A 23,039-nucleotide genomic window follows, 5' to 3' on the forward strand; every position below is an offset into this window, starting at 1 on the left:
TTCGATTAACTTGAAACTTTGGAATTTTAAATAATTCTAGTATTTTTGAAGGAACCTTCAATGTACTAAAGATCAACTTTCCATGACCACCATACAAGAAGTCAAGAATTAAAAATGTGAAAGCTATCCCTGTCCGTTTTTAATTTTATTCAAAATTTAATTCCATTAATGTTCCATGTATAGAAATTGTTTGAACATTTTCACAATGTATATTAACCCAGATTGGAGATATCAAAATACAGACCAACTTTCCCTTCGTTATGTTTTTAAAACTGCAATAAATAGTGCTCTAGCTGAAAAAGTAAAAACATTAAGATGTTAAATACATTAGGTCATATTATTACTCTAGGAGCTCTAGCTCTTTGCCACATTCAACTCACAAAAGTTCAAATAATGCAGTTTATTTAAATGGATTTTGTTAAAAAGTATTGCCAATCAAAAAAATTTCAAATCCACAATACCCCATGTTCAGTCTTTCTTGTTCCCTGAAGCTACATACCCTAGCCGCTTAGGAAATACTGGTATTGAGAGTATTCTTCAAATTCATTTTATTTGAAGAAAAGATTAAAAGAATAATTATGGCTGGGAAGATTAGATTACCTCAGCTCTCAAGGGTCTCTAGCCCCTGATTCCCCTAAAATAATAAAAATTAAAATATTACAATTTTTTAAGCATTCTTTTCCGGTGTTTCTACTAAAGAAAAAATTAAAATAATTACATCCAAGATGGAAATATCCCTTTGCTCATAAAGAGTTCTAGTCCCTTATCTCCTTTCAAAAAAATTAAAATTATTTTGTATAGTTTTTTTGTCAAAATATGTTTAACCATATGAAAAAATTAACATTCATAATGATATTCATGAGGCTTCCCTTAATCCCAAAAGAACCCTTCCCTTCTAATTTACAAAGATTAAATTATTATAGTGCTCGAGCTCTTTTTCAATATGTGTTCTGTCTTCAGAAAAAGTAAAATAATATAGTATTGTTCAAAAGGTTCAGACCCCTTGCTTTCAAGAAATTCAATATTCCTATCGCACTAAATTAAAAAACAAAGTTGAAATATTGCTAGATCTGAACCCCTTTATTTCAAAACCGTTCTAAATATTTAAATTGAGAAACAGATGTACCAAAAGTGTCTTTCCCCCCCCCTCCAAGTGGTCATAGCCCTTTAACCCCTCATAATTCACAAAGATAGGAATAATAGAATAAGTGAGCTTTTGACAAAGTGTGTTTAACCATCTGGAAAAATTGAAATAGACAATGTTATCCAGAAAGCGCATGCCTCCTTCCTAAAGCCTTTAGCCCCCTTTAAATAAAAGTAAATTTATAATATTGAGATGTTTAATTTTGCCTTTTAGAAATAGTCATAATTCTTTATGCCAGTAAAATTTGTAAGTATGTTGAACCCTGTTGCCCATTTATGTTCTCTATATTGCTTAGTCCTCTTCAAAATATACTCGTAAATTAAATTATGTAATATTCAAAGTTTATTTTTCAGATCACACTATTTTTCAAGAATTTGAATAATTCTAAATGATGATGTCAAAGAAACTACGGATTGCTTCTGTCACTATCTTTTGATGAATTGAAAGTTAAATAAATTGTTTCTTTGCTTTTAAATTACCAATTGTGTGAGTTTTCTCATTATTTGCAATCTTTACATGTATATGTGTAAAAAATAAAAAACCAATGCAAACAAGCTCGCTGTGTATCAGTTAATATTTTACTCATTAATTACAACAGAATGCCACTATTGTTACAGGATAATAATATTAAACAGTGCCTGATTGTAAAACTCAGTAAATGAGTACTTTAATAATAATAATGAATGTTGCTAGTTTTCACATCAGAAGCCAGCATTCCTCTTATTATTATTATTATTATTTAAATTATTTGAATTCTCTCTATTTTGATTACAGCTAGTATATGTTATATTATGAATTTATTTATTGAATGCATATTGGATCAATAAACAAGATCAAGAAAAGAGAGGGAACTTAAAACATTGGTTTGAAATGAATTTTCTTTTGTTTACTGTTAAAATTTAACAGGGTTAATAATTTAAATTATTTCATCCATTCTTATTTTGAGGTTTGATTTTAGTTTCACACTTAGGTTCCCTACAACTGTACAATTTACTCAGGAATGGCTACCCAATTTTAATAAAATGATTATCAAACAATCCATCTCAGTTATGTTTTTGACATTAGACTGTTATTATATTTTAACACGCATTTCATATATTTTTATTTACAAAAATATAAATCGCAATAATATTAGAAAGTAACATGGGATCAAAAAATAAATCGATCACTGGATGACTTTTATGAATTTAGGAGTATGATTAATGTGATAATATTGGGAGGTTGGAATTGAGAATTTGGACTTAGTCAGGGTAGTAGGATGGAGGCTTTCAGAAATCTGTACAAATTGAATGATTATGAATGCCCATTTTTCTAAAAAATGATTCACTAGGAATTTTTTTTATTTACCGGTTTATTATTTTTTTATAATTTTTTCATTGTAAGAGTATTTTGAATTTTAAAAAATTTTTATATCGAAAGAAAAATATGTACAGTAACCTGGATCAACAAAAGTATTTTTGAGGTTTTATTGGAAGGTCTGTCGACCTTCACTTTCCAATAAAACCATTTCCAATAGAACTTTTTAGGAGTTTGATAAAAATTCAGGTAGAACAAGAGTTAGATGAAACACTGGAAGAAAATGAAATATTGTTCTTCTTTAAAATAGTCATTCGCTAGTATAGTGTGATGATAATGCATAAAACGTAACCGTGTTTATTAATGTGTGAACATTTTTCTTTGAAAGAATCATACTCGCTATAGTTTTTTAAAACTTGAATATTTATTTATTTATCTAATGATCAGTGCAGAGCTGCCTAGAATGAAATTTATAAATCCTTAAGTTGAAAAAATATACAGAAAAAGAACAGCCGTGACTGAGATCATTCATATTATTTCACACATATACAAATGCACATATGTTAAAAGCCCCTTTAAAGCTATTATGAAACCATTTTTAAGTGAGTGTTATTAACAATAGTGGCACTGGTAAAAAATTAAGAAACAGCTGCATAATTAGTTCTGGAAGCCAATTTTCTTTTAATTTTGAAAATTAGTAACAAATTTTTAACGTATTTTACAAGAGATATTACATTTGAATATATTAACAAATTTGTGAGGAGTGTTTTTCTTTCTGTCATATGAAAATTTAGTAATTATTTAGTTGATCAGATCCTCTGTAAAATAAATTGTTCTTCATTCTAATATTTATAACTGACCATCTACTTAGAAAAGTATGTTTCTTGTTGAGACGCATTTAGTTTGATGACAAAATTGGAAAGCTTCAAAGAGTAGAGAATGAAGGAAACATTCAAGTTCTGTAAAAATAAGCAGAACTTGAATGCCTCTTTGTAAATATTCATTAACAAAACAATATTATATTTATCTTGCTACCAAAATATGGATGGAATCAAGATATTACTTGCTTAATTACAGTCGTTAAGTTTAAGTTAACAGCAAAATAGGTGCTACCATACATTGCTGTAAAATTAACATTTCTGATGTAAAATTATTTTAAGTGAAAGATAACAACTTGATAAATAACCGTTAGTACTGATATTATACAAACATTTTAAAATATTGCTTTTTTAATGAATAAATATTTTAATTGGTGTTTGAACTCTATACAACGCTTTGATTAAGTGGATCTAGAAGTTTAAAGCTTGAAGATTAATTTTAATATTAATTCAAGTCCTTTGTTTTATTTTATTTATTTTATTTTCTATTATTAAGTATTTCTATTTAAACATAAATGTTTTTCAGTTAGTGGGTTTTGTTTTAAGCGCTTTAATGTTTTATAGCTTCTTCATTTATAAAGGTTTAATTTTTTTTTCTAGTTTTCATTTTTGTAGCTAATCATATAAATTAACCTTTAAGTTTTGTTATTTCTGAGTGCATTTTAAAATTGACTACTAGAATTTTGAAGGTTTTTGATCAGAAGGGGGATGTTCTGATTTCAATCTTCCAATTAAAGAGGAGGTTTTGGTCTAACTATTACAAGCTGCGGGAATTTTCTACTTATGGGATTGTACCCGTTGTGGGAAATTACATTGATTGTAAAATTGATGCGGGTTGGCTGTGACATCTCTCCATTCAAAAATGGGAGAGGAAACACTTGGTGTGATGCCTTCAGTGTCATCAAGTCAAGGAAACGAAAGGTAGCAAAGGATTACAAGCTAATACATGACTTGATAAACTTTATGCAGAATTGTTTGGGTTTGAACTATCGCATGGGGGGGATCCTCTGTGTTTTGTACTTCATGAGGTTGAGAATTAGCTAAGGATTTATCTGAGGAGCACGTTGCCTGTATCTTTAACCCATTTTTGCAAAATGTCTACCTTCATTTCTTCAATGTTTTCAGTTTTTTCATCTTCTTTATCCTAGGAAATATTTCCACGATCTCAAAGTTTATTTACAGCACATGTCATGTTTTCTGCATTATTTACTCAAATACTTAGTACTTGCTGTTCATTGATTTCAAATTTGTTTAAAGTTTCTTTAATCTGATTTTTCACATATAATGAGTTATGCCTTCCTTCAGTATCAATAATATCCATTGTTTTTATTTCAGTTTCTTGCTTTTTTTATTCCAAAATTCTACATTGATGGGAAGAAAATTTTTATTTCCATGGGTTGTAAGCATCTAGCTTTAAACAGCGTGATTGTCCTTTTAAAGTTTGTCTTAAATTGATGTGAGTAGACTCTGCTGTGCTTTTTACTAAGTTACGAACAGCATCATGTCCTGTTGGTACACTAAGCTTCTGAGCCATTTCACCAGTAATTTTTTGGAATCCTTTGTTATTTAATGTGAATGTAGTGAGTGGTGTCATACTCATACAAACCATCTCAACAAGTCCCTTGCGGAAAGTATTACTATCCATAGCGATTGTAATCTTCAACAATGCTAAATACGTATCAGTTTTTGGTCGATCAGTTCTGCATTTCTTATGACATGAAAATGCAATGGTAAAATTTTTGTGATTACATTTTTTGTTGCAGTGGATCCTTCTTTTTAAGTAACCATTCCTAAATTTCAGGATGATTGCGCTTCACATGCTGCCAAAGATTGAACATTTTCAACACACTAGTTCCACTTGCCTTGAAGTTGCATTGTATAGATTTGCCATTTATAATGCGTTCCATCTTGTTTATAACTGACGTCTTCTTCCTGTTATCATATTCAAATACGAAAATCTCTTTAAGCTCTTTCGTAAATCGACTGTCTATCAGCAGTGATAGTTTTAAATTTTGGTTTGACACCATGTCTTAAATAATCAAACATTTAAGTGTTTTTATTTTAGAAATAATGCATATAAACAATTGTGCATACAAAATAACCAAATAATAATAATCTTACCTCGGCAAACAAATTAAAAATTACAATTACAATTACAACAAACTGATTGCTAACAGAAATGAACGATTCTCACACTCACGAGCAGGCGCAAAAATAGTTAGGTTATGTATTGCTTGACAAGTTTGTCACATTTTTAATAATACCAGTGTTGTAAACTTAACAAAGAAAAATGAGTCGGTGAGAATGAAAGTGGCGTAAGTCACTTTTTGGCCAATTGAAGAAATTTAGTTTAACATTTAATGGTTTGTTAAAATTTTTATTGAAAAATCAAATGTAAGAAATGAATATTAGTGCTGTTCCTAGTGGTGAATTTCTGTACTAATGACTAAAGCCATTTTCATTCTAAATAAAACAGAACTATGTCAGAGGATTTCACACATCAACTTAACTCAATTTTTAAATTTTATGACTTATGTCACTTCTATTCTCACCAGCTCAAATATTACAAAAATATATACATCGGAGCAGCAAAATACTACAAATTTCCATGTTGCTCCGAGTAAAGATTTGTTGCTCCACTTGCTCCATGCACCTGCTGCAAAGCCCTGTGTGTAAGGACTGTACTTACATTGTGTGATTTGACATTACTATGTAGGGGGGATAAAAAAATATGGTATTATAGTCAAATACCTTACCAACGTAAGGTAAAGATTACTGTACTGAAATCAACAATACTGATTGCAGTAATGCAAAATTTATTCCATTACTGCAATCAGTATTTATCTGAAATACTATCGCAAAACATTTTGACGAGTACATTTATGTCTTTCATTGTGCAATAAATGGGAGTTTTATTATAATTGGATATTTAATGTTAGGTCGTCTAAATACTGATTGCATTTACTTCAGTGGTATAAGATTAGAGATAAAAATCATGGGAATTAAAATATAGAAAACAGGGCTTGTTAGCAGTAAATATTAAATAATACATTAATCACCTTTTTGCTGACTAGAATTAAAACATTAAATAGTTCTGAAATACTGTAAGTATGTTTTCTTACATCAGAATTAGAAATAAACACTTTATCGATGAAGAAGGAAGCATTTGGAAAAATATAGTTAAAAGAAGAAACAGACTTATAGGCCACATATTAAGTCAAACTGGAATAGTCGCTTTAATATTAGAGGGTCAGATAGAAGGAAAAAATTGTGCAGGCAGGCAACGTTTGGAATATGTAAAACAAACTGTTAGGGATGTAGGATGTAGGAGGTATACAGAAATGAAACAACTAGCACTAGATAGGGAATCTTGGAGAACTGCATCAAACCAGTCAAATGACTGAAGACAAAAAAAAAATTGTAATTTATAATAAATATAAAAATGAATTAGTGTTACATATAAAACAAACTGGTAATGTTTTCATCTACTGTAAATTTTTAATTTTACTTCATTGGCTTAAATAAAATATATATATAATTTAATTTTTTAGTTGAATTTTCACAGAGAAAAAATACATAATATTCAAGATAAGAATATTCAAAATGTATACATTAATTTTAAAAGCATAAATAAATCATGTTATCTATTTATGAACTTAAATTTATTTTATGGATTGATCATTTTCCAAAAGAATTAGTTGTTAAATTATAATCATCTAATGCTTAAATTGATTTGGAGGTTTGATAACTGCCATTATGTACACAAATGTCATACTTTATGTACCACCTTTATATTGTATTTAAACTGTTTAACTATGTTACTATAATGATAAAATTGCATTTTTAACACATATTATACAAAAAGAGCACACGCATTTATCACAAAAGAAAAATTCAGCTTCTTCAATAATTTTTGGTCTATCTATGAAAGCTGTAGTTACTGAATTAGTTAATGTTACTTTGAGATGTTGCAGAAGAAGATGTTGAAGAGATGTTGCATTTCTGAGCGGTATAGTTTTTAATTTTTTCAAAGAAAGCAGTACACTTGAAAACAATGAAATATTATACAATTACTTAAAAATGTAATATGACCTACAGGATTAATTTGTCTTGTTAATTGTAATATTAGTTTATCTGTTATACTACTCATGTTCTTAGAAATTATACTTTTGTTATGGATTTAAAAAATCCACAAACTTATTTAGTTTCAATGGCAGTTCTATATTAAACATTAAAAGTTCTATGACATAAGAAAAATTGGTTGTCCAGAGGTAACGTATTCAGTAATCTATATGTAGTCTTGTGAGAGTGAGGAATTAATTATGTTTTCAGTTGGCCATGGATCGTAATCTCCATGTGCTAGTAAGAGAGAATTTGGGTTTAAATCTGAACCTATTGGGATTTGAATTGTCAGCTGTCTATCCTAGAGCTCTAGGTTCTTGCATTTCATTTAATGCAATACATTACAAGCTCATTAATGATACCTGAAATGAAAACTGTACAGTGCTGATTGATGGCATTACTGATTTTATGGGGAATCAAACAATTATGGTCATAGATATCTTGTAAATGTGATGCATTTCACTATCTCAGAAAAAGAAAGGTAACTTTGATTTATGTTATACATTGGTATAACTTATGAGGTTTCATCTGTTAATCTGGTTATAAAAGTTAAAAAAAGAAAGATAATGCAAGTAGTAGATGAATGTAAAAATATAAATTTCCTTTTATGTGGCTGTATTACTTTTTCTACACTCACCATGGGATCTACATGAATTAGAGGGGAATGTAAATATTATCTAAACAAATAACATTCTTGTTATAAAATTGGACTCCACAAATAGTTACAGTTATGAATAGTTCAAAAACAAAAACAGCCAGTGCACTGAAACTTTACTAATTCAGGACTAATGGAGTGTGAGTATTGAGTATGAATTACTGTGAGTTCGAATCAAAATGTTTTAAATAGTAGTTTATGAAAACATAGAATTTACACATAATAACATAATTATAACATAAAACATACTATTTATATATAAAACATAGTATTTATATAAACATAAACTGCTTTAAAAAGTATATTCTTTAAAGAATTAGGACCAGTAGTTTAATTATTGTATTTGTACAGACCAACATTTTAAGATTAAAATTTTATATATATATACATTGTATTTGATGATATTGATTTGAAATTATTTATCTACATTCTGATCATATCTATTTTTATTTAAAAACGTGCTGCCATCTGTTGCCACTTTTATAAGAGTGTCATCTTCATAATTCTGTCTGAAAGTTCATCAAGTTGGAAATTTTTTTGTATTTATATATTTATAAAAGCCAAGTCCAAAATGTCCAAATTTTTGCTATTATTATTAAATTCAATTTTTTGATTTCCACCTATTTCCAAATTTGTCTGAAGATCAGATACAGAATGTTTGTTATTAATAAGGTAGTCAGTAACATTAGATAAAACCAATTTGCCATTTTTTAATTTCTAATCTGTTCTAAAAATCTATTAGTTTTACCCACACACACATATTTATATATATATATATATATATATACAGAGTGTGACCACTCTGTACAAGTTTTTTGTCAAACATAACACCAAAGATCTTGGGATTTAGATTCTTCCAGGGGTTTCTTCCTCTCCTACCTGATTTAGGAAAAGAATTCTTCAGCGGTCTATCTTGAAAAGAAATTTTAGAGAAATTAAAGGGATAGATTTGATTTCACTTTTTTTGTGGAATGCCCAAGTGAATTTTAAAATAACTTGTGGGGCCTTTTTCCAAATTTGACATCATCAGTGAAATTTATGTTCCTAATGTTAAACAAGCTAACTCAAGTGCAAAGATATTAAAGAGTAGGATTTGAGTGAAAGAGTAGTATCATTTAAAATACCACTTAGCATTCCTTGAATGTTGAGCATTGTAATATTAATTTTTACCTTTATTTTATGGACTTGCAAAAAATTATGACAATGGTTCTTTCATTGATGAAGACACTTTTGTCATCATTTAGTGGTGCAATATTTTACTGTTTTTCCAATCGATTGCTTGGATTCATTCAAAATCATCTTGTTCAAAAATAGTTCTGATAACAGGAATTATCTACACGCTGAAGTGAGGATTCTAACATAGATTGGTTCATACTCAGTTATCACATGGTATTGTTGGAATCCCTTTTTCAATAATATGTCTGTAATGCTCTCCAAATGTTTACATTTTTCAATTTGTAATTTATATAATTTTCATTTCTTTCTTAAAAACTTCCAAGTTTACTTTCATTTTAAAATGACAGAAGTGTTCCCTTGTTTCATGTGTAGAAGGAAACTTAAATGTACTAGAAAATGGTTTCTTGAGAGCTCTTTACCTACAGTCAATATGCGGTAGGTGAGACAATGATTAAATTTAGTGAACTAAGGGAGCCAAAAGATGTACTTTATTAAGTTGGTGTTTTATCCTTGTTATGTGTACTAGGTATGCCTTCTAAAAGCTCTTTGAAAGTGTCTGGTATTAAAGTTTTCTCCAGCAGTTATAAAATATCTGAAATCAGAAACAACTGTGGCAAGTTCTCAGCCTGTAATGCCCTGGGACTGGACAGAAATATTTAAAATCTTTTCAAATGAAAAAGACATATGAGTAGCTTATAAGTTGTATTTTATATTTGAGTAGATTTAAATTGTGTGTTGTGAATGAATGTGAAACACCTGCACCCCTCTTCCATCATTTTGTGTTGAGTTGGACACAGAATGTAATTAAAATTTTAATTATTTACTGAGAGCTTTTGGTAAGACTTTTTCTTGCTTGTCTACAATCTCAATTTTGTTCTTTTCATCTGAAATGAACAAAACTTTGAAATTTTCTTGTTAAAAGACTTTAACTTCGTCCATTACTAAAAGATTTTCTTTTTACAGGTTATTTTATTCTTAGCTAAGCCACTGACCTTTGTTTTCTTTCCTCCTTGTCTGCAAGTTTTGTTTTTGCTGAAAGAAGCATGTAATTTCTATTACTTATTTATAAATAATTTTTAGTCGGTTTTAATAAATTATAATAATTCAAATTAAATTAATAACAGTATTTATGCCCTTTATCTACAGTAAGTTGTTTCAGTTTTTCATTAATATAATTAATTAGTGAAATTTTAGTTATAACTGGCATTCTTTAATTTTTTTTCTTTCTATGAGTAAAGAAAATCTTTGTATAATAAAAAAAAAAAAAAAAAAAAAAACGTTTTAGCGGATTTATGAAATTTTATTCAATGTAAAATTAAATTACATAATTTTTCTGATTTACTATTTAGTAATAAAATCGTGCAATATTTTGATTAATTAATTTGTTTTTTTATCATGATACAAAAGAAATTATAAAATTTATCATTTTTTACTTTAGTTTCTAGATCAATAATTGTTTTGTTGAATATCTAATTTTTTCCCTTAATGTGCATGTTGCAATCTGTTCAACTAGTGATGAACATCAATAAGCAACCCTCTTAACGGCCCAATGAGATGAGATGAGGATGATATGTATGACATGTAAATTAGGTGCAGTCTTGTTACAGACTCAGGCTGACAATTCCTGAGACATGTGGTTAATTGAACCCTAACCACTAAAGTGCACCGGTATCCGCTGTCTAATATTCAACTTCACATAAAATCAACTATCTTTTACCAGAATTTGAACCTCAGAACCATCAACTTTAAAAAGTCAGCTGTTAAATAACTGATTTGCGACAAGCTAACCGCTAGACTAGCCCGAAGGGTTAAATATTTAATGTGTATATAACTCAAAATAAATTAATATGAATTATATAACACTTTATGATGCTATGTGATGTATCAATATTTCATTAACAGTAACTCAGATTAGAGAGCTATTTTCTTTTAAAAAAAACAATCATTAATATTGCTAAAAATTTTTTTATTTTATTTCCTTAAATTTATTGAGGTTGTTGCTGACATTGTTGTTGCATGTTCTTGTGCATTTACAGCCTGTTCTTTTTAAAAACAATCTGTGCAAGAGCAAAGAATTCTTGTACCCGATCAGGCTTGGCAATATAGAATCACCTTGATCTTCTTTTGTAGAAACTAAAAAAGAAATAATTTGTAAAACATAGCACTAGTTATATAATTGGCAATATGGTTCAAGCTTTGTTCAATATAGCAATAAAAAATAATAGTTATTTCGCAGTACGTCTAATACATTACCTAATATTTTAGGTCAGTTCATCCATTCCTTAACCCACCGGGTTGGTTTAGTGGTTAACGCGTCTTCCCAAATCAGCTGATTTGGAAGTCGAGAGTTACAGCGTTCAGTCCTAGTAAAGCCAGTTATTTTTACATGGATTTGAATACTAGATCGTGGATACCGGTGTTCTTTGGTGGTTGGGTTTCAATTAACCACACATCTCAGGAACGGTCGAACTGAGAATGTACACGGCTACACTTCATTTACACTCATACATATCATCCTCTGAAGAATTATCTAAGCGGTAGTTACCGGAGGCTAAACAGGGAAAAGAAAAAAAGTTCATCCATTCCTTTAGTTTCTGATTCATAAAAATTAAAATTAGTACATTATGATAACTAAACAGTAAGAGCAATGCGATTATTTGGAAAACAGGAAATATATATCTCTTTATATTTCATTATTGATGATGTAAAATACTTGGCATTGGCAAGGCAATTGGTTGATATAACAGATTGAAAATACAAGGAGATTGTAAAATATACTCCGTAAAATATCGATTGAGACTATGTTATTCTTTTAATATAATTGATATTATAGTAATTAATTATTTCAAAAAGTTAATATTAAAATATAGTGTCATGGTCGTTATTTGCGACGACTAAGTGTTAAGAGGTTTTTTTCACCTTTACATTTATATATTAATTTACATTTATATATTTATTTATCGATATTTCAACGAGGATTAGTTTAAGCTATTTCGATATATCGTTTTCATTAGAAAAATACTACCTCATAGACAGAAGCTTCGGATGTTTGATTTGTTTCAAGTTTGTTGACAGTAAATGGATTATAAACAAATAAATCCTAAAAAGTTGCAGAAAAAATATAATTTAACTGCTTTAGGACTGTTTTTCCAGCTGGAAACAGCGTAAAATCATCTGTTGTAGTTTATGTTATAGTTACCGAAGGTAAGCGATCTTTCTCAAATAATCTAGCCTATAAGGAATTAGAATTCTCTGAAATTGAAATGCCTGATTTGTTTGTTGTATGTTTTTGAAGTAATTCTATTGTGTGTTATTAAAATAACTCGTGTTTCCCTAAGGAGAGGATGTTAATAGCGATAGTTCTGAATACTTTTATTTCGTTAAATTACTTGTTAGTCATCAGGCTTATGATTTTTTGTAGATTTTCAATCATTTGATTGGTCGATACACTTAATTACTTTCTACTATCTGTGACTCTCTTAGCCAAAGCATTCCTATCGTGTGGTATATTCTCAATTTTCTGTTTAATATATTTCAATCTCTATCTCTGTGCTGTCTGTACCTTCTGAACTTCCTTTGTGAATTAAATTCAATGACTGGGTGCTTTAAATATATGGCCTACCACCCTTGCTTTTCTTTTTACAGGATTCTGCCCCAAATTTGCCGTAAACCCATCATCTTGTATTTTACTAGTCCATCTTATTTTTAACATTTATGAAATTTGGTACTTACGTATTAACGCCACCACAGCTACAGCTTTATTTAAAAACAAACTAGTCAATCGGATTTCGGTGGAAAATGGGCCGATATAGAGTTTAACATAGATTCAAAACAGTCTCTTTATTAATTTTAATAAATGGTTATTTATATAATTTAACCAAACTTAACCTACGCTCGCTTCGCTTGCTAACCTTGACTAATTAACTGGAGTGTTTTGATTATTTAAATAATAAATAATTGCAATAATTACTGAATTTATTAAATAAATACTCAAAAAATTACGGTGTTAATTATTCAAGGTTAGCGAGCGAAGGTTAAGTTTGGTTAAATTATATTTATAAAATTAGTAAAGAGACTGTTCATTTTCCACCGAAATCCGATTGACTACTTTGCTTTTAAATAAAGCTGTATCTGCGGTGGCGTTAATACGTAAGTACCTGAAATTTTCATTTTGGAAATTAAATTAAAACTTACTGATTAAATTCAGTGGTTTTTACATATATATATATATATATATATATATATATATATATGTATTGCTCATTGTTGTTTATCCCAGTATTTTAGTTATTGGAGAAATAACTTATTCTAATAGATTAGATTTCTTAGCACCATCTAAAAAACAGCACATTGCTAGGGATGTGATCAGTGTATGTTAACACATTCTCTAAAATTGAAGTAGTTCATTTGGACATTATTCATAATTCCTCTTTGTCTGCAAGTTTTGTTTTTGCTGAAAGAAGCATGTAATTTCTATTACTTATTTATAAATAATTTTTAGTCGGTTTTAATAAATTATAATAATTCAAATTAAATTAATAACAGTATTTATGCCCTTTATCTACAGTAAGTTGTTTCAGTTTTTCATTAATATAATTAATTAGTGAAATTTTAGTTATAACTGGCATTCTTTAATTTTTTTTCTTTCTATGAATAAAGAAAATCTTTATATAATAAAAAAAACAAAAAAAAACGTTTTAATGGATTTATGAAATTTTATTCAATGTAAAATTAAATTACATAATTTTTCTGATTTACTATTTAGTAATAAAATCGTGCAATATTTTGATTACTTAATTTGTTTTTTTATCATGATACAAAAGAAATTATAAAATTTATCATTTTTTACTTTAGTTTCTAGATCAATAATTGTTTTGTTGAATATCTAATTTTTTCCCTTAATGTGCATCTTGCAATCTGTTCAACTAGTGATGAACATCAATAAGCAACCCCCTTAATGGCCCAATGAGATGGGATGAGGATGATATGTATGACATGTAAATTAGGTGCAGTCTTGTTACAGACTGTGGTTAATTGAACCCTAACCACTAAAGTGCACCGGTATCCGCTGTCTAATATTCAACTTCACATAAAATCAACTATCTTTTACCAGAATTTGAACCTCAGGACCATCAACTTTAAAAAGTCAGCTGATAAATAACTGATTTGCGACAAGCTAACCGCTAGACTAGCCCGAAGGGTTAAATATTTAATGTGTATTTAACTCAAAATAAATTAATATGAATTATATAACACTTTATGATGCTATGTGATGTATCAATATTTCATTAACAGTAACTCAGATTAGAGAGCTATTTTCTTTTAAAAAAAACAATCATTAATATTGCTAAAAATTTTTTTATTTTATTTCCTTAAATTTATTGAGGTTGTTGCTGACATTGTTGTTGCATGTTCTTGTGCATTTACAGCCTGTTCTTTTTAAAAACAATCTGTGCAAGAGCAAAGAATTCTTGTACCCGATCAGGCTTGGCAATATAGAATCACCTTGATCTTCTTTTGTAGAAACTAAAAAAGAAATGATTTGTAAAACATAGCACTAGTTATATAATTGGCAATATGGTTCAAGCTTTGTTCAATATAGTAATAAAAAATAGAGTTGTAGATATTTTATTTCTTAATCGCTTTTTCTGTTTTTAAAACTCACAAAACTACAGTTGTTACTGAGATTAGTCTTCAAAAACTCAAAAACTAAAAAAAAAGTTATCCTTCTTGACTACTTTTTAACGTTACTGATTTTAGCTGTTTGTAAAACACACAAAAGATTGCAAAAGACGCCCTCTCAATTGTCTTTTCCTACATTCCTTACCAGTTTTGAGTATTACCATCAGTGTTTTTAAATTGCAACATATTGGTTTTGTAATTTATAACCATAAAATGACATTTTCATCAATAAACTGATCATATAAAAATATGGAACATTTTCCTCTTTACCTTTCATCATTAGTGTTCTACTACCTTACATAAATTAGTAGTAGTAATACCTTGTTATTTTCATTTAAAGAATCATCTACTGTAGCGTAGTTTCATCGGACAGGGATTTAATTGCAATAAATAGTACTTGTTCCAAGTTAAAATATTTCCATCATTATTTAAGTTGAGATCTCTGGTAACATTAAACAGTGAAAATATATTTTTTATTTGAAGACTAGTAAAAGGTTTTGAGAGTATAACGTTTACACGTGCCTGCTTCTTAAGTTCTTTTATTCTAATAATATGTATTGTAGTATTACTAAAAGTGATTTGTAATTTTTAAAAATAGAAAAGTTAAGACAAAAGATTACATGATCGTACATAGAAAGTGTTATTTTAAAGGAATGTTGAAGTGGACTGCCATTTTGTGTAGCAGATGTATATTATAATAATATTACTATTACAATTAAATATCGAAAAAGTATGTATGTTCACATATGTTTGAACGATAAGAAGTTTAACTAATTGCTAAGTAAACTTAATAATTAAATTCTTTATTTACTTATGTAGTTAAAGTTCTGAATGACTTCCGACATGAAATGTTTATAATGATTAATTAGCAGCGATTCTAACAACTTGTCTATTTCATGGATTAAGTTATAACTAATTAGTGATGTAGCAGGACACATCCAAATTCAGTTTGTATCCAGTTTAATGTATCATTACTTTTCTATATTCATGTTACCAGTGTTCTTGAACTGGTCACGATTTAATTAATTGATTTACATAACAAATGTCAACCTGAAAATTGGTGGCTACCAAGGTGATCACTGTTTTATTGTAACTAAAAAATACGTTGCTGAATAATCTTAAATTTAAAAAAATATAATTGTAGTTACATGAGCTAAGTAATTTATATTTCTTTAATATTAATATAGTATAAGGATTCATTTATTTAGCTCATATTATGTGAAATAATTACTATTGATTATAGTCATATAGCATATAGTTAGAGTAGATCTATCTATTGCACAGATACTGGAAATGATTCACACCATCGCTTTTGGTGATGGAAATAATATATTGCTTTCAATCTTAATGTAAATTAGTAATAAATTAAAGATTTGCAGGCTGGAAATTGTTTTATTTGTAAAGCAATGTTAAAAAAAGGGTTAAATGTTTATTATTGTAATATTCTAGAATTAAATTTATCATATAGTAGTAAGTAATGTGAAGATACCGAGCATTCTCATATTCTCATTCATATCAACCATTCCTATCCTATCCGGCTTCAAATTGTTTTAAGATCTTCACAGGTTTCAGAAACCTCCATGCCTGCATTTGAATAGAGGCAGTATTGACCTCAGGATGTTTCCTAGAAACAAATTAGGAATTTCCTGCTCTCCAGAAAATAAATGATTTAATGTATGTAATTCTGCAGTATTTGCAGTACAATACTCCCAAGTAAGATGTCAGAGAATATGAGTTATTTTACACTTAGTGACCTTCATGTAACAAACCGCTACATTATCCTCAACTGAATACACTGTGGATACTGAAAGATTCATATTTCCTTATGTATTAATAAAGCAAGAGTACTTTAAAGTACAATGATGTGTGATTTTTAGACATGATGGTGAGGAATAATTGCATTATTTAATTAATAGGGGCTCTTAGATATAAAATAATGATAGTTTTAAATGGCTGCCACATATTTGTTTCTAGAAGTAACAGTTATTACTGATAATTAATATCAATCAACTAATTAAAATACTATTACTAATAATAATAATAATAGTATCAGTGTTAATTAAGTATTTAAACATTTCACATATAAACATACAAATGTTTAACTTGATTGGTAAGTAAAGTATTTAATTATTATGTTTAATTAAATTTCCTGTTATACAAACATATTCAAACATTACATGTTTGAATTCAGTTCAATGGAAATTAGTTAATTGTGACAGGATTAAACTTGAAAAAAAAGCTTAGTTTTTCAACTACTAAAGTATTGTAATTAATTTTTTGCCAAAGATGTGTTGTTTTCTTTACCTAAATAGAAGAAATATCTAAGTATTAAGAAATGAGATTTCTGGGATAAAATAATATTTTTTCTGGGTGCTGCCCCAGGACTCATAGTTTGATAAATCAGATACATAAAGGTTGTAATATTTTATTTCTGCTAAGCAAATGATCCCAGATATTTGGAGTCAGCATTAGTTTTACAAGGTTAATTTTTCTGCTTTATGTCACCCTTTCTCTATGGCTTGTAATAATTGATTAAAGAATAAAAACTGAAATATTGATAGCAATTTTATTAGAAATTTTACAATTATGTATCATTTAAGTTCTAAAATGAGCTTATCGTATTTTATTACTTACATAGACAATTATTATTTTAAAATCAGTCTTAAAATAAATTTTAGTTGTAAATTACAAGAATATATCTCATATTTTTAACTTATAGTCAGGTTTAATTTATCCATTAGCAGATTGACAATATAAAATTTAAAAAAGTATACTTTATGCCTATACTAAAAACGTGGCTTATCATAAATATATCATATTAAAAATTATGACTTGCAGAACTAAATAATAAATTACTATACATATGTAATAAATTAGATCTAACTAACATTAAGTAAAATTTTTCTTTCTTTTATTTTTGTTTATATTTGTACAAATGATTAAATCTAAAATTCCTAAGGTTCATCTATAAATATACTTAAATAAAACTTAAAAAGTTGTTTAATCTAATTCCTATCTTAGATTTTAAACTCTATATGAGCAACATTCTCTAAATGATGTACGTTACTTATTTTTAATTTATTTGAGAATTATGGTACCTAAACACTAAATACTATGCGCACTGGCTTATGATTTCTGACCATTTTGTTTAAACAATGGTGTTTGGTCAATGAAACTGTTTGCTGGTGGGGATGAATTAGGAACTGAATCTTTTATGAGATCATCTTTATCGATACTTAGTACCGGTATATTTTGCTGCCTTGTTAAATTTCTTTGGAAAAGAGGTGGTATATTCCTTTTGATAAGTCGGTAGGATGAGGTAAAGTAAATCGAAGCTTATCCCAAAACCAAGGTCACCCCATTTTAGGTATGTGCTCATTGATACATATGCTTTAAGTTCAGGATCTAAATTATCAGCCGGGCCAACATCACCGTAAAGTATGACAATTACTCTTGCTCTTCCCATACTCAAAGCTTGGGAATGTGCTGTTTTGAATTCCATTTTCCCCCAAACACTTTCTAGAAAGTTAGGTGACAACACAACAATAGTTCTACGTGAATATTCAACTGACCGTGCTATTTGACTTGGTATATAATCACCTATAATCCAATCTCTATAATGTAAATGTAACTTAAATTTAGGGGTGCCATTCTCCAGCCCTGGAACCAAATGTTTTATCGCAAAATCTTCATCTCTGTGAGAATAACTTATGAAACCATCATACAGCTTATCACGATCTAGTTCATCTTCAGTAACAAGCCAAAGAAACATCTGATGTGCATAAAGCCAAACTTTTATTTCTTGATTATATCGATAGTAGAGAGCTATAAGAAGACCTACTATGAGCCCAAGAATGCTAATAATAATTATTACGCCTGCTGTAGATGTGGGACAAATTTCATTTACTGTTAATTCTGATATAGATTTTCCTCCCAAGCAAGTTACATTATTCAGATTGTCGATCTGAAATATAAAAACAATAGACAGATTAATAATCATATTTAAAAGATATTAAGACAGAAAAAATCTTGTAAATTAAGAAGTCATTTAATAAAAATTAAGTTAATCAAATGAATTATATATCGCTATAAATCTTAGTTATTTTCAAAAGATATATTTTGTGATTTTTAAATAATTTTTAAAATTATTCTTTATAAAAAAAAACATATACTTACTAGAAGTCATCCACAAAGGACATTAAAGTTCGGTTTTTAGTGGTCAGTTTGTGACCATTTTAGGAGATTCTACGTTTTACTAATGTAAAATCATTTTACATTTATAAAACTTCCTATGCGTGCACTGACTTATGATTTCTGCTGATTTTGGCTAACCATTTTGTATAATTGATTGTGTACTCGATAAAAATGTTTACCGGTGGGGATAAATTAGGATCTCAACCTTTTATGAAATCATCTTTATACTTTAAACCGGTGTATTTTGCTGCCTTGTTAAATTTCTTTGGAAAAGAGATATTTCTAGGCAGTGTATGTTTCTATTTGAACTCTCCATATGTGCCATAGGCTTGGGGTTCATGTCTAAGCCAGCTATAAATTTTGAAAAACTGTACCTATAAAGCAGATTGTCGTGATTGACTGACTTGACTGATAACTGATTTATCAATGCCCAACAAAAACTAGTGAAGATAAATTAATGAAAAATTGTATTCAAGTTTTTTTTATACTGTGTAAGTGCACATTAAGAAAGGATTTTTTTAAATTCTGGGTTTAAAGGGTTAAAATGGAGTACAGTGAAATTTTTACTATTTTTTTAATTTCTCAGTAACAAATGAAGATATCAACTTGATTTTTGGCACGTGAACTTATGTGTGTGTGTAATAATCTTCATGTGAATATCTAAAAAACCAATTTTTAGATTTTTTGCAAAGGGATGAAGAAAGTTAAAAAATTTTGAAAAATGATTCCAAATTTTTCCCATTTCTGATTAGACAATATATTATAATAGTAGATTTGGGCTTGCAATTATTCTTCAGATAATTTCTAAAGATCATTTTTGGTGTTTTTTTTATTTTCGATTTTTTAAGGGATTTGTTCGTGTACTATTGGTAGCTCAACCAATAGCCACGGTTACTGTAGTGCGACCCAACTGGCTGCACCTGCCTCCAGTTACTTGGCCAAAAAACACTTAAGAAAAATAAGAAACAAAATATGATAACCTCCTAGTGGTGTTTGTAGGGTAATACTAAGAACCAGACTAAATATGGATGGATATAACTACTATTTTTAAGATGAAGGCTGACTATTTTGAAACCCACACTCTTCAAATCGCTCAGAGTTTTGGGTCCTGTACTGACTAAACTGTGCTTTGAAGAAATTTACCTACCATATAATGATATTTTTTTATAAACTGAACGAGGTTTAAGTTTTATTTATCAGTATTATTCTCGCAAGCATGAGGATATCGAAGCACATTGGGGGTCCTGGCTAGACGATTGGGTAAGAAAAGTGAGCCCTGACCAGCTAGTTTTTTTTTTTACATAATCTTATTCCAACTTATACCCGAGTAAATAATTGCAGTTAATTTATTCAGTCCAGTAAAAATGATGGTGTCTTTTCTTAATTTGAAGTTTTAGTCCAGTACCTTTGATTTCCTACATTAACTAATGTAAGAATTCAATTTTTATTTTAAGTACATTTTCATGAAATTCAGTAAATATACTGTTATAAAATATTTCTCCAGACTAAAGGAAATATTTATTAAATATAAGGGTTCATTATGAATTTGTGTAATTTTTAATTACTGATATGGTGATACGATCACAAATCTATTGCTTCTTAATGTTTAGAGACTATAACTGACTACTTCATTTTATAATGGTTATTTTTTTATTTGACTTTTTTCTGGGTGAAAAACGCTTCGGCATTATCGTCACCTGAATTTTATACTGATGAGTCGATTCTGTTCTCATATGCAATATTTTGATCAAGTTTTATGTAAATCAGATCAAACTATGAAAAAACATCCCCTGTTACCATCTTTCTCTATTTCATCACATTCTGTTTTCAAATAAAGTTTTGTTTTTATTAAGTATTTTTAGTAACTGTAATTATTGTGATAGTTTCAGGAAAGACTTCTTACATTTCTGGCCTCAGAAAATATCCATTATAATTTTTTTTTGTGTAAATTTACCTTAATGTTTGGTTTTGAAGTAGCTGAATGATACATATTCAATATCCAGTGTTTATTTTCAGAAGTTTTATGACAAATCTGTGTCGATTACCACCGACAGTACGATTAAGAAATTTATTCCCTCTTGGTTATATCAGTCAAGAAATGTCAAGGCTAATCCACCCTTTGTTTTCCTCATTCATTGATCAGGGAAAGTCATCATACAAAACTTATTGTACCGATAATGTTCAATAAAAATTATGTATATGTGAAATTTTGAAATCTAATGAATGAGATGACCTTCATATTTCATCAGTAATGATTTGTCTAACCCTTACAAAATTTCAGTGTTGATTTCTTGCTTCAGTTCTTTAATACAAGAAAAGATCATTCAAAACAATCTCTTTTCAGTCTGATAAATTTCAGTGTAGCTTTATTGAATATGTTTTATTAATTCTCACATTTTATTTATATTCTTATCACCATATACTTTACCTATATAAATTTTTATAGTGTGAATTTTTCTTGCGTTAAAATTTAATTACAATTCATGTTTGGCCAAATTTTTTTATATTTTCAATAAATATTAAAATTATATTGTATTGTATTAAAATGTTATATTGTGGAGCTAAACGGGAAGTAATTGAATTATCTCATTGGTGGAAGCATAACCAAGTGTAAATGTTATTTTCTTTCTAAACAGCTTTCATTTTATACAAAATTTCTAATTTCTCTCAACTTAATTGCTTTTAATTATTCAAAATTTAATTTTATGATTCTCACATTGCCTTTTATTTGGAGTGAAGACAAGTAATTCGTTTTACTTAGACAAGTTTTTTTCTTAACTTTTTTAGAAACGTAGTTTTATACCATTTTTTTTTTTTTGTCTTCAGTCATTTAGACTGGTTTTATGCGGCTCTCCAAGATTCCCTATCTAGTGCTAGTCGTTTCATTTCAGTATACCCCCTACATCCTACATCCTACATCCCTAACAATTTGTTTTACATATTCCAAACGTGGCCTGCTTACACAATTTTTTCCTTCTACCTGCCCTTCCAATATTAAAGCGACTATTCCAGGATGCCTTAGTATGTGGCCTATAAGTCTGTCTCTTCTTTTAACTATCTTTTTCCAAATGCTTCTTTCTTCATCTATTTGCCGCAATACCTCTTCATTTGTCACTTTATCCACCCATCTGATTTTTAACATTCTCCTATAGCACCGCATTTCAAAAGCTTCTAATCTTTTCTTCTCAGATACTCCGATTGTCCAAGCTTCACTTCCATATAAAGCAACACTCCAAACATACACTTTCAAAAATTTTTTCCTGACATTTAAAGTAATTTTTGATGTTAACAAATTATATTTCTGACTGAAGGCTCGTTTCGCTTGTGCTATTTCGCCTTTTATATCGCTCCTGCTTCGTCCATCTTTAGTAATTCTCCTTCCCAAATAACAAAATTCTTCTACCTCCATAATCTTTTCTCCTCCTATTTTCACATTCATTGGTACATCTTTGTTATTTCTAATACATTTCATTACGTTTGTTTTGTATTTGTTTATTTTCACGCAATAGTTGTTGCGTAGGACTTCCATCTATGCCGTACATTGTTTCTTCTAGATCCTTTTTACTCTCGGCTAGAATTACTATATCATCAGCAAATCGTAGCATCTTTATCTTTTCACCATGTACTGTTACTCTGAATCTAAATTGTTCTTTAACATCATGAACTGCTAGTTCCATGTAAAGATTAAAAAGTAACGGGGACAGGGAACATCCTTGTCGGACTCCCTTTCGTATTACGGGTTCCTTCTTATGTTCTTCAATTGTTACTGTTGCTGTTTGGTTCCTGTACATGCTAGCAATTGTTCTTCTATCCCTGTATTTGAACCATAATTTTTTTTAAATGCTGAACATTTTATTCCAGTCTACGTTATCGCATGCTTTTTCTAGGTCTA

The 23,039-nt window shown here is 28.8% G+C and overlaps 2 protein-coding genes and 1 long non-coding RNA gene across 7 annotated transcripts in view; 1 reads left to right on the forward strand and 2 right to left on the reverse strand.

Moving 5' to 3' along the window:
- The window catches only part of LOC142326390 (endochitinase-like), an 83,740-nt gene that overhangs the window by 28,772 nt on the left and 31,929 nt on the right, over positions 1-23,039 (forward strand). The window contains exon 1 of one of the 5 annotated variants that reach the window (XR_012756769.1): positions 1,610-1,630. The exons of 3 other annotated variants lie outside the window; for them this stretch is intronic. The gene's annotated coding sequence lies outside the window, so the exon portion shown is untranslated. Of the gene's footprint in view, positions 1-1,609; positions 1,631-12,312; positions 12,476-23,039 lie in introns of those variants that run through there. One more of the 5 variants, XR_012756770.1, reaches the window with a different exon arrangement.
- LOC142327039 (uncharacterized) lies at positions 10,221-11,908 on the reverse strand. Its single transcript, XR_012756895.1, has 2 exons — positions 11,525-11,908; positions 10,221-10,303 (listed from the first exon to the last, which is right to left on the reverse strand). It is a non-coding gene; the product is annotated as an uncharacterized LOC142327039 (long non-coding RNA).
- LOC142326525 (protein toll-like) lies at positions 18,124-21,137 on the reverse strand. The gene is given in 3 exon segments (XM_075369102.1): positions 18,124-18,308; positions 18,311-18,917; positions 21,102-21,137. Coding segments are annotated over 3 exon segments (735 nt in total). The 3' UTR covers positions 18,124-18,216.

Source organism: Lycorma delicatula, chromosome 6, assembly GCF_047948215.1.
Source record: "Lycorma delicatula isolate Av1 chromosome 6, ASM4794821v1, whole genome shotgun sequence".
Taxonomy (NCBI): Eukaryota; Metazoa; Arthropoda; class Insecta; order Hemiptera; family Fulgoridae; genus Lycorma; species Lycorma delicatula.